Source organism: Diospyros lotus, chromosome 15 (assembly GCF_014633365.1).
Source record: "Diospyros lotus cultivar Yz01 chromosome 15, ASM1463336v1, whole genome shotgun sequence".
Taxonomy (NCBI): domain Eukaryota; kingdom Viridiplantae; phylum Streptophyta; class Magnoliopsida; order Ericales; family Ebenaceae; genus Diospyros; species Diospyros lotus.
This window is the reverse complement of record NC_068352.1, coordinates 13,353,967-13,367,253: the sequence shown is the minus strand read 5'-3', so window position 1 is coordinate 13,367,253 and position 13,287 is coordinate 13,353,967. Positions and strand designations below refer to the sequence as shown.

The following is a 13,287-nucleotide window of genomic DNA, read 5'->3' as shown; positions in this document are numbered from 1 at the left end:
AGAAAAAAGAAGGGGTTGTGGCAGTGTGTTGGCCAGGGGCGTAGCTGGGCGCGCCTGGGCGCGGCCGCGCGCAGCTGGTGCGCGCGGGCGGCCAGGCCGCCCGCGCGGCCTGCGCGCATGGCCGCGCGGCCAGCGCCCGCGCCTGGCGCGCACGCGGCCTCGCGCTGGGGGGGGGGGGGGGCGCGGCCAACTGTCGCACCCCCCCTTGTTGCTGTTGGTTATTTTCTTTCCTTATTTTTTTTATTTTAATTTAATTTCTGTTTATTTAAATATATGATATTATTTTGGAAATTCTGAAATAATTTATATTTAAATAAATAAATAAATGAGTATTTAGCCTCTAAATTAATTATTAAATTAATATAAATTTGAGGCAATTGTGGGAAAGTTTTCTATATTTTGGAAACTAAACAATGGAGTATTCTCCTTAAATTTTGGAAATTGGATGAGGATGCCTTGAGATTTGTATTTCAGAATTTAATTTCCTAATGGTTGGAAAAATTATGGAATTTTTGAAATAATTAAAGGGGAAAATCAATGGAGATTTATGAGGAAAATTTATTTAAAATTCTTCCAAAGAAATATTAATCCAAATATTTTCCAAAGGAATTGAAAGTGAGATAAATGGGTTAACAGTTGGGGCAAAGAAAAGAAAAATTATTTTCTTATAATTAAGGCGTTATGCCATAATTTATTTGAAGCTAGAGAGCTATAGCTTATTTTCTTTCGATCCTGGGAGGTCACCCTAAGCTCTTCATCAAAGAGCTTGAGAAGGGGTGACGATTGCGAGGTTTCGGGTTTTAATAGGTCGTTTGATAATTCCCGGACCCTCGAGCGGAGCGAAGAGAGGGCAAAGCCTAGTTTCCCACCTAGGTTGTTTCCCATTGAAACGTAACCGTCTCTCTTTTTTTGCCCTAGCATGTGAATAGTAAGTTGGCTATTCGCGAGTAACACCCGTAGGTGGGAGCGGGGCGTTACACCTTGATATGCGATGCATCATGTAGATTGCATTTACATATATTGACAATGTAATGTGCATATATTCACAACGACGTTATTGAGCATGTATTGCATATGAGTTCAGAATGGCACCGCTGCACCCATCGACCTCGGCATGGATAGGAAGCCATAGCAATGAGGGGTAGCATTAAGGTGTAATCGGGAATGCGGACCGACACCGCTGCACCCATTAACCTCAGCATGGATAGTAGGAAGCCGTAGCAATGGGGGTTAGCATAAGGTGCGGTCAATTCACGAAAGGAAATGAGGAATGATGACATTTTTCATTTTGCATCCACGCACGAAAACAAATTTATTTCACGCACTTAGATGATTCATTATCTAACTTGGGCTTTGCCCCTGGAATAGTCAAATATTCTAGATGTTGTTGTAGCAGAACTAGATACCGAAGAAGCACGTGATGGCACTTTTCAAGTGCATGATGAAGTATGATTATGATGTTAAAGTTAATGTATTTAAGTTTCTGCTACTTAACATTTGAACATTTGAAAGACGTTGATGTATTATCGAGATTATGGTTATTGTAATGTTAGGTTCGATTCTCAGTTTCCGCATGTAATGTTTTGATGACTATCTTCGAAATGAATGGAAATTTTGGGTTGATAAGCGATGTGAGTTAGCACTTAGTTTGAAAAAAAAATATATTATCCCCAAATTGTCCAAGTTTATAACACTCCCGAGAAAGTGGGGTGTTACAGGTAAGGTAGGATAAACAAGAAGAAATCGGTCTTTGCTTTAAAGGCATATAAAATGCTGCAAAAGGGAGCTTACGGGTATTTAGCACACATTCAAGAAAAGATAGAAGCCCCAGTAGAAATAAAAGACGTGTTAATTGTCAAATAATTTAGAGATGTGTTTCCCGAGGAGTTACCAAGATTGCCCCCACAGCGAGAAGTTATTTTTTCAATAAAAATTGTGCAAGGGGAAAGTCCCATCTCCATACCACCCTATAAGATGGCTCCTGCAAAATTAAGATAATTAAAGATTCAAGTTTAAGAATTGTTGGATAAAGGATTCATTAGACCCAGTATGTCTCTTTAGGGAGCGCTAGTCCTCTTTGTTAAGAAGAAAGATGGGAGTTTGAGAATATGTATAGACTATTGGTAATTGAATAAGGTAACCATCAATAATAAATACCCGATCTTGAGAATTGAGGAATTATTCGATCAGTTGCAAGGGACAAAGGTCTTTTCAAAGATTAACTTGAGATTGGGGTACTATCAATTGAGGATTAAAGCAGATGATGTACCCAAGATGGCTTTTCGATCTTGATATGGTCATTACGAATTCCTAGTCATGCCATTTAGATTAACCAACGCCCCAATGGCATTCATGGATACGATGAACTGAGTTTTTAAGCCACATTTGAACAAGTTTGTAATTGTGTTCGTAGAGGACATCTTGGTTTACTCACCTTCCGAAGAAGAACACAAAAACCACCTAAAGATTGTAATACAAACATTGAGGGAACACAAGTTGTATGCCAACTTTACCAAGTGTGAATTTTGGCTAAGTCAAGTGGCCTTCTTAGGGCACGTCATATCAGCTGAAGGAATATCTGTTGACCTAGCAAAAGTAACAACCGTAAGAAATTGGGGCCAACGTAGTACAGTTACTGAGATCAAGAGTTTCCTAGCGTTGGCCAGATATTATAGAAAAATCATAGAGGGATTCTCGAAGATTGCCTCACCCTTCACAAAACTAACTCAAAAAGGCATGAAGTTTGAATGGAACGAGTGATGTGAGAGGAGCTTTTAGAAGCTTAAGGACAGACTCACAATCACTTTGATTTTAGCCATACCGAATGGGTCCAAAGGTTATAAGGTGTACACTGACACCGCAAAGAATGGATTGGGATGCATGCTAATGTAGTATGAAAAAGTAATTGCCTATGGGTCTTGGCAACTTAAGAGACATGAACAAAATTACCCGACCCACGATTTAGAATTAGCTATCATAGTGTTCATCTTAAAAGTTTAGAGACACTACTTGTACGAAGAGAAGTTTGAAATCTTCACCGATCATAAGAGTTTACATTATGTGTTCTCCCAAAAAGATCTTAACATAAGACAACGTTGATGGATGTAATTTTTAAAAGATTATGATTGTGTCATCTAGTATCATCCCGACAAAGCTAATGTGGTGGCTGATGCCCTAAGTAGAAAGAAACCTATGTGTATGGCTGGAATAATGGTGTCTGAGTGGAAGTTAGTTGAAGTTTTAGCCTAATGACAGTGGGAGCTACTCCAAAAGGAAATTCAGCTTACATAGCCAGTCTCACCATCCAATTAGATTTGATGGAGCATATGCGACAAGCTCTTCTTAAAGATTGCATAGTAGAATTATGGGTTGACGAGAACGACCAGGTAAAGACCTCAAAATTTGAGTTAAGAAACGGCATACTTTAATTTCAGGGAAGAATATATGTACCTCGTGTAATGCCTCGCTCCCACTTACGGGTGTTACTCGTGAATAATCAACTAACTATTCACACGCTAAGGCAAAGATGAAGAGACGGGCTACGTTTCAATGAAAAACGACCTAGGTGGGAACTAGGCTTTGCCGTCCCTTCGCTCCACTCAAGGATCCGAGAAATATCGAAATGATCCCGCGAAAATAAAACCCAAAATCTCGCAAAGTGTCACCCTTTCTCAAGCTCTTAATGAAGAGGTAAGGATGACTTCGCAGGATTCGACAAAATAAGCTAACTCATTTGCTTCATATAAATTATGGCATAAGGCCTTAATTATAAGAAAATAATTTTTCTTTGCCCCAACTATTAACCCATTTTTCTTACTTCCAAATTCTTTAGAAAATATTTAGATTAATACTTCTTTGGAAAAACTTAATAAAATTTTCCTTATCAAATCTCCATTGATTTTTCTTTTTAATTATTTCAAAAATACCTCAAATTTCCAACCTTTAGGAAATAAATTTTTGAAATTCAAACATCAAGCTTCCTCATCCATTTCCCAAATTTCAAGGAAAATACTCCTTTATTTATTTTCCAAAATATAGGAATTTTTTCACAAATGCCTCAAAATTTACATTAATTTAATAATTAGTTTGGAGGCTTAAATACTCATTTATTAATTTATTTAAACATGCTTTTATTTCAAAAAATCCCAAAATAGCATACATAATTAAATAAATAGAAAAATAATAATAATATTTTTTTAAAACAGCAGCAGGGGGGCCGTGGCAGGATCAGCCGCGCCCCCACCGTGCGGGCCGCACGCGCGCACAGGCTGCACGGGCCTTGCGCGTGCTGGTCGCCTGACCGCGCGCGCCTGCTGTGCGCGACCGCGCCTGCCATGCCCCAGGCGCGCCTAGCCGCGGGCCCAGCTTGCTGGCACCCCAATTTTTTTTATTTTTAAATATATATATTTTTTCCTTTTTAAATCAAAATTTCCAGAATACTTAGATACCTCAAAAACCTTCCAAAACATCCAAGTTTTCCTTCATCCATCCACATTAAGCACTGATAGCATGCATATTTATACCATATTTTGGCATTTCACCTCATTCTTATTAGGCCATTTGAAGCAATTTTTGCTGATATTTCATTGTTTCTATTTTATTATGCTTCAAATTGTCCTTGCACTATTTTCTATCTTACCTCTATGGATCCAGGCTTTAGGGAATATTGGATGGGCTAGAGAAGTGGCTCACTAAAGGAGCTTGGGCTTACTTTCAAGGAGCAAACTTGGGCTACTCAAATTATGCTGTTTTTGGGCTTACTTGTTTTCTGTTGGGCCAGGCCCAACCCTAGCCTTCCTAGCTTTCCTTTCTTAGCCATGTATTTAAGGCCTCTTAGCATTAATTTTCAGAGGATGAGATAGAAAGAGAGGAGAAAATAGAGAGGATTCTACCCGTTTTTGTTGTTGTAGCATTTTTCTGTTTTCTACATCTTTTGTTCCATTTTGTTTTCCTTGCTATAATGATAGGCTAGAGCATTTGTAACCGGTTGTGTGTCTTGAATCCATGTGGAATTTGAGTCCCGGATGAGCTACAAGAATCTGGTTTGTTGTTTGTTTCTTATTCATTTCTATTTGGTTTAGTTTGGGCAGATTTATGAATGCATGGAGTTCATGGCAGGTTTGTGTGAATTTGCATGGTTTCATTTTCTGTTAAATGCTTAAGAGAGCAGAATGTTATAGCCGGTTGGTATAACATCTAGGAAATGAATATTATGTGCTTGAACGGTTGTTCTTGCATAGGTCCGGATAGGTTGAATAGAGAGTGAATGGTTGCATTTTGTTTGCAAGAGATTTCTGCATTCATTTTGTTATTTCCAATCATTCTAATCCTTGGACGGTTGTTGGGGATGCTTTGAGTTTGTTTTCCGGAGATCAAAACATCTAACAAGCCAAGACATATAGGTTGGACAAGGAAGATTCCACATAGGAGACAAATACACAGCCGGTTGCATATCTTTTACTGATTTTTCATCATCTTTATCTTTCTGTTTTGTTAATTAGTTTTCTGTCAAAACCCCCCCCAAACAAACTGTTATTTGTATTGGTTCTCCTTGTTGGTAGAAGAAGGTGAGGCTCCTTGTGAGAGATGACCTAGGGTGCACTTTGCTGCAAACTAGAGAAGAGATTCATAGATCTCTAATTCTGGAGCGGTTCGACAATCGCTGGCCAAGCACACATACATAAAAGCTAATTAAATACATCATCATACACTACACAAGCCAAAATACATCATCACACACATTCTTCTTGCTCCATTTCCTTCAACCTTCCAAAACTTTCTTTCCTTTAGAAGATTCCCCACCTACAAAGAGGTCAAAGGACCTTATGAGCCATTGCTCAATAAGGGTGCTATGCAAAAGTAAATGTAACATGAGCAAAACATGTAATGCAAATGCAATGCATATAATAGGTAGTCCTCCATGCCCTCATAGCCTTCATAGGTTAAGGCACCAACCAACCCCTCCTACATCACTGGTCCTCCATATGGCCATAGGTACACTAGAACACAAATCATGCAAATATGACCATTACATGCAACTCATACAAACAATTACAAATGCAAGCAAACCCCACCACTTGGGGTCATCCCTTACCTTTATTTCCTTGAAGCTTCAAGTCCTTACTTGCCAAGACTCTCTTTGGTTCAAGCCACCATAGAAGAAAGAATACAACCTTAGCTCATATACAAAATCAAAACTACTTCATGAGAGGGAAAGAAGGCTTACCTCTTGCTTGCCTTTCTTCTTCCTTCTCCTAATCTTCTTCTTACTTTCTTTCTCTTAACATGTGGGAAAACCTTGAACTAAAATCTCAACTCCCTATTTATAGAGATTTCCTACTCAATCCATGCCAAAACTCAAGATTCCATCTTAGCCATTGGTTTTTCTTTTATTTAAGAGACTCAATCTCAACCCTCAAATACAAGCACAATCCTTGTGCTTCTCCTAAACTCAATCCTAGCCTTTGATTTTAAGGGAACCCATCTCTACTCTCTAGAGAAACACAATCCTTGCCATCTAGCCTCTTTAAATCTCCACCCTTGATGATAAACTTGAGACTAAATCTCCATCATCCATTCTTTTATTAGGCTTATTAGATATTTATTTAATTTGCAAATTTGGCAATCCATGCCACTTTCAAGAATCCATTGTAGCCATTAGATCTTGATCCTTTCCAAGCTAAATCCTCAACCACTGGATCAAAACTCCAATTCCCATAATTCCCCCAATTTTCAAAATTAATAAATATTGACTAATTTCAAGATTGACTATTTTCCCCATTTCTCATTTAATTTAAATCCCATAAATTTGCAAGCATTTAATGGAGACTAATATCTATTTATTTTTGATTTAATTTAAATCACTCTTGAAAGACATAATCTCCTTTAATTTGCATTTACTTTAATCCACCATTTTTCCACATAAATGCATGACTAATTTCTATTTAATAAGGAATTTATTTAATTCTCACCATAATGACTCCCATTTAATGCTTGAGAGACTATTTTCCTTTTCTTTTTTAATTACTTTTAATCTCACTCTTGCTTCATAAGATCATGCCAAGTGTCTCACTTACACTTAATCCAACTAATTCCTTATTCCCATATTTTAATTAAATCCCTTCCATGAGATCTTGTTAAGTGTCACCAATATACCTTACTTGGCTTCCATTTTAATTCCACATTTTTCATTCATTTTCCCATGCATTTAAACAAGAATTAAATTCTCCCAAAATCAATTCTCCAATATAAATATTTTCTCCACAAAAATAATTTACCTTTTATGGGATGGAACTCCAAATTACCGTTTTACCCTTCTTAAGGCATCCTATATATTATGTGCCTCCTCTTTAATTCAAGGGCAATTATGAAAATTTCTATATTCCATTATTCTCTTAATTGACCATTTTATCATGACTCATCAAGGGTATTACATTTCACCCCTCTTAAAATAATTTCGTCCTTGAAATTTCATTTCCATTAATATAATTGATCAATACATCAAAGCTACTCTTCCATTACATCAACAAATAATTCAGGAAATTGGCGCCTTAAATCTTCTTCTAGCTCCCATGTTGCTTCCCGATCAGAGTGATGGTTCCACTGAACTTTAACTAGTGGAATTGATTTGCTCCTTAGCCTCTTCTCCTTGTGGTCCAAGATTTTCACTGGCCTCTCAATATAGGTTAGGTTTTGACGAACCTCCACCTTTTCCTCTGGAACCTCTATTCTTGGATCCGGTATGTGCTTTCGCAATTGAGACACATGGAACACGTCATGAAATCCAGCTAATTCGTTGGGCAAGGCCAATCGATAGGCTAAAGGACCCATTCACTCAATGATCCTGTACGGTCCCATAAACCTCGGATTAAGCTTCCCTTGCTTTCGATTCCTCATTGATAGTCTTTGTGGTGAAATCTGAAGAAATACTCTATCCCCTTCTTGAAACTCCAAATCCCAAGTGCGGTGATCCGCATGGTACTTTTGGCAATCTTGAGCAATCTTCATACACTTTCTCGCCACATCAATCTTCTCAAAGGCTTGCTGCACCAATTCAGTCCTGGCTAACTGCTTTTCGCCCACCTCAAATCAGCACAAAGGCGATCTGCATCGCCTGCCATACAACGCTTCATACGACGCCATGCCAATGCTACTCTGATAGCTGTTATTATATGAGAACTCCACCAACGAAAAGTACTCATCCCAACTTCCTCCAAATTCCAGGACACATGCTCGCAACATGTCTTCCAAAACCTGGTTCACTCGCTTTGTCTGGCCGTCTGTCTGGGGGTGATATGCAGTACTAAAATTCAATCTCGTTCCCAATTCCTCTTGCAGACACGTCCAGAATCTCGACAAAAATTTTGAATCTCTATCAAACACAATGCTGACTGGGGTCTCGTGTAGCCGCATAATTTGCTGGACATAAATCCGCGATAGCTCTTTCGCACCTTGACCAGTTCGAACAGGTATAAAATAAAGCTACTTTGTTAGCCTATCGACAACAACCCATATCAAGTCTTTCTTCCTTGCTGTCCTAGGAAATCCCATGATGAAATCCATAGAGATGTGCTCCCACTTCCATTCTGGAATCTCTAACGGTCTTAACAATCCCGCTGGTCGTTGATGCTCGATCTTAATATGCTGGCATGTGTCACACTTGGCTACATACTGAGCCACACTTTGCTTCATTCCAGGCCACCAATAAACTTCTCTCAAGTCCTTATACATCTTGTTTGCCCTGGATAAACAATGTACTTTGATCGATGCGCTTCATCTAGAATCCTTTGCCTTAATTCTTCATTATTAGGAATATAAATTCCCTCGTTCATCCTCAAGATTCCATTTCTGTACTCAAAACCTATTTTCATTGATTAACCCTTCTCATCCACCCAATGGCGAAGCCTCCGATCCTCCCCGGTAGCCTATCGTATCTCCTCCCATCAACCTGGCTGAATTTGCAGACTAGCCACCATGGACATTCCGTTCCCAAGCACTACACCCACCGTTAGGCTACTGAACACCTCTATCAACTGCCATTATCAACTGCCATTCCCGGTCGCGACTGCAAGATCCCTACAACTAAGGGCATCCGCCACAACATTGGCCCGGCCTGGATGATAATGGATGGTGCAATCGTAGTCCTTCAAGAACTCCATCCATCGACGTTGTCTCATGTTCAGCTCCTTTTGGGAGAAGATATATTTTAGGTTTTTATGATCGGTATAGATCTCAAATTTCTCACCATACAAATAATGTCGCTAAATCTTCAGGGCGTGGATAACTGCAGCCAATTCCAAATCATGGACCGGGTAGTTCTTCTCATGAGGTCGTAATTGATGCGACCCATAAGCAATCACTTTACCATGCTGCATCAACACGCAGCCTAATCCCGATCTCAAAGCATCACTGTAGACCACGAATCCTCCAGACCCCTCAAGTATGGTCAAAATCGGCGCTGTGGTTAACCTCTTCTTAAGTTCCTCAAAACTTTGCTCACACTTTCCATCCAATATGAACTTTACATTCTTTTGAGTCAAACGTGTCAGTGGCAGAGCAATTTTCAAAAATCCTTCAACGAATTGTCGATAGTATCCTGCTAACCCCAGAAAACTTCTTACCTCGAACACTAACCTCAGTTGGTGTCAGTTCTTAATAGCCTCTATCTTGGATGGATCCACTGATACACCGTCACCCAAAATTACATGGCCAAGAAACACCACTTCTCTTAGCCAGAAGCTATATTTAGAAAATTTGGCATATAGCCTTTCGTTACGCAACTTCTCTAGCACTATCCTCAAATGCTCACAATGCTCTGCCTCACTAGCTGAGTACACCAAGATGTCATCGATAAAGATGATCACAAACTGGTCTAGAAATGGTTTAAACACTCTATTCATGAGATCCATAAAAGTTGCAGGCGCATTGGTTAACCCAAACGACATTACCAAAAATTCAAAGTGTCCACATCGACATCGAAACACCGTCTTGGGTATATCCTCACTTCTAACTTTCAGTTGATAGTACCCCGAGCGCAGATCAATTTTTGAAAATATTCTGGCGCCTTTCAATTGATCAAATAACTCTCCAATTCTGGGCAATGGGTACTTATTTTTCACTGTCACTTTATTGAGTGCTCGAAAATCGATACACAATTGCAAACTGCCATTTTTCTTCTTTACAAACAAAACTGGAGCTCCCCATGGAGAAGTACTTGGTCGAATAAATCCTTTATCCACCAAATCTTGAAGTTGTACTTTAAGCTCCCTCAACTTAGTCGGGGCCATGCGATAAGTGGGTATAGAAATTGGTGTTGTTCCTGGGAACAGTTCAATGGCAAACTCCACCTCTTGATCTGGAGGTTGTTGGAAATGTATGCCCTAAAGACACGTTTTGTTTAATTTATGGTAATGATGTTTCTTTTATTCAGTTTATGGCACATATATTATTTGCATTTAATTGTTGGAAAGGTGTCCATGCTATTAAGTAAGTGATTCATGTGATGGGTCGTTCTTCACAGTTAGGCATGAATCATGGGTACTTAATAAGCAAGAAAATATAACTCTTGATCTTTTGATAGAACTGGGCATTCTATCATGATAAGATCATTGTGCAATAGATCCTAATGGAGGATGGCTTGCCTTAGCCAGTAAACAGTCCGTTTACTCTAATTGTACAAGCGCATTTGGAATGCGTAGAGTGGACCTGTGATAGAAGCTAATGACAAAGTACTAATTATCATGGAGCTAGTCTATCACTGCTACTACATGGACGAGTACTCTAATACTTGAGTATTAGTTGGTGGTCTAGTGAACCTGGAGCTATATTCTTAGATTCATTGTAGGTGAGGTCTATCAAAGATCAATATCCTTTTGAGTTGGGAGTATGGTTTCTAATTAGCTAAGACAGACTAATACAAGATAGTTTCTGTGATTCACCCCCTTGTGATTGTCTAAGAATAATCGAATAATCCAGGGCCCTGGGAACGTGACTTAAGAGTGTGTGCTTCTGGGTAGCTCCCATTGATAAGCAAGTACATTCGAGTAGTCACGGATTATTGGACTAGTGATCTAAGGATGGTAGAAGTCATTTAGAAAGGTGTTAGTACATTATTCCTTTCTAAATGATGGGTGTTACGCAGAGGGGTATTTTCGTCATTACACTAGTAGGTCAAAGACATGGCATATGCAAAATTATTCGTGGGGTCAGTGTTACCATATGGTGATAGTTGGAACACTTAGAATGACAAAATATAGCTACTAGGTAGCAAGGATAGTTTGGTCATTTTAGTAGCCGTGAATAATTTGTCTTTTGGTCCCCGGGGTAGCTCGATGTAACTCATGTATTTTTTAATACATTTGGCTTGTTGGATGAATTACATTGAGAGAGAATTATTTTATTCAGAATGGTCCATTGGGCTAGAATAAAATAATAGTTCATTAGGGTTTTTAATTAATTAATTGGGCTAACCCAATTAGAAAATTAATTAAAAGATCTTGGCCCATTAGGGTTTGGCCCACTAGGGTTTTAACCCTAGGGTTCTCCCTATATATATCTCTCTTTAGTTGTTTTTTCATCTAAGTCGTTTCTCATTCTTCTTCACCGAAGAGAGGCCACGAGTTCGAGTCATACTCCGGAAGATCGAAAGGGTGCGTTTGAGTTCTGATGCGACGGAGCCGAAGGCTAGCAGGACAGCCGTCGTCTCCACAACGCGAAGAAGCTCCCATTGCTCCATTCCGTCTGGTAATCCGCCGCAAAAGTAAGTCTCCTAGATTCTTATCAATACGAGGAACGTTTTTTGATTTTAAAACGCTTCCGTTGCATGCTTTGTTTCCTCGTTCATGATCCTTTAGAGGTAGCTTTGATAAGTCTTTTGGAAAAACATCCAAGAACTCCCTCACTACTTCTACATCCTCCGGCTTCTTTTCTGACTTATCATTGACCACCATATGCTCCCTTTTCCAACCATTTGCATGCCTTCAAGGCTGATACAAATTTTAACTGCCTACCAAATCGTGGTCCCTTAAACTTCACCACCTTTCCCCCCGGACATCCCAATTCCACTGTCTTTCCCAAACAGTCCATACTAACACAATATCGAGAAAGAAAATCCATACCTAGGATGACATCGAAATCATGCATCTCCATAAGTATCAGATCTATCTTAAATTTCTCGTCCTCAATATCCACATCACAATCTCGAACTATTAAATTAGTCTCCATAGTTTGCCCAATTGGAGACTGAATCCTAACTCCATGCCCTATTATTGAGGGTTTAAGACCCAAACTCCTAGCAGACTCATTTTCTATGAATGAATGAGTGGCACTAGGGTCCACTAATGCATGCACAGGAATAGTGTGGATGAAGAGCATACCTTCCACCACGCTCGGGTCGATATCCGCCTCCGCCTTTGTCAGGTGAAACACTCGAGCTGGTTGTGGACCCGATTTTCCTTCTGGCTTCTTTCCTTGGTTAGACTTGCCTTGCTGGGGGTAGTTCCATGCATAATGTCCCCGCTGTTTGCAAGCATAACATGTCACCTCCTTTTTGGGTGTTTCCTCAATCTTCAATGTTTTCCTTGAAGGACAGTCTCTCGCAAAATGTCCAGTTTCTCCACAAACAAAGCAACCTGCTCCTTTGCTTTTGGTCCCACAGTTATTTCCAGCATGCCTTTTTTGGCACTTCTTGCAATACCTTTCCTTTTTAAATTTGGCTCCTTCCACCTTCTTGAATTGGGCTATTGGAGGGTTTGTTAACTTGTCTTTACTCTCCACTTCCTTTTTCGAATCACTACGGAGCTTCAATTCTCCTTGAGCTATCATGTTCCTCTCAACGGTAATGGCCTTCTTGACCGCATCCTCAAATGTGCAAATGTTCCATGTGTACAGAACTTGCTTAACTTCTTTTCTGAGTCCTTGGAAAAACTTCTGAGCTTTCTCAAAATCGTCAGTGGTGTACATGGGCACATATTTTATCAACTTGGAAAACTTGGCTTCGTACTGTACCATGGACATATCATCTATTTGAGCCAACTTCAAGAACTCTTGCTTTTTCACTTCTCTCTAGTACTTAGGAAAGTATTTATCATTAAATGCAGTCTTAAATTGCTCCCAAGTAATAGGTGTCACCCGCACACCCCCATTTTCTTAAATAGTATTTTGAGTCCTTAAGATTCCTGACATAGACTTCCACCAAATAACTGCTTCTTCTTCTAACATAAATGTTGCACATCTTACCCAATGCTCTTCTGGCCATTCTAAGTGTTCCAGCAGCTTTTCTGTTTGCTC

General features: G+C 39.5%; 2 protein-coding genes across 2 annotated transcripts; both read right to left on the bottom strand.

Annotated features, from left to right (window-relative positions):
* Window positions 1–7,506: 7,506 nt before the first annotated feature.
* Window positions 7,507–7,830, bottom strand: LOC127791581 (uncharacterized). The gene has a single exon (XM_052321563.1). The coding sequence runs from the start codon at window positions 7,828–7,830 to the stop codon at window positions 7,507–7,509; it is 324 nt and encodes a 107-aa protein (XP_052177523.1).
* Window positions 7,831–11,934: 4,104 nt separating this feature from the next.
* On the bottom strand, window positions 11,935–13,008 carry LOC127791580 (uncharacterized). The gene has a single exon (XM_052321562.1). It carries the CDS (start codon window positions 13,006–13,008, stop codon window positions 11,935–11,937), a length of 1,074 nt encoding a protein of 357 aa, XP_052177522.1.
* Between the last annotated feature and the right edge of the window lie 279 nt (window positions 13,009–13,287).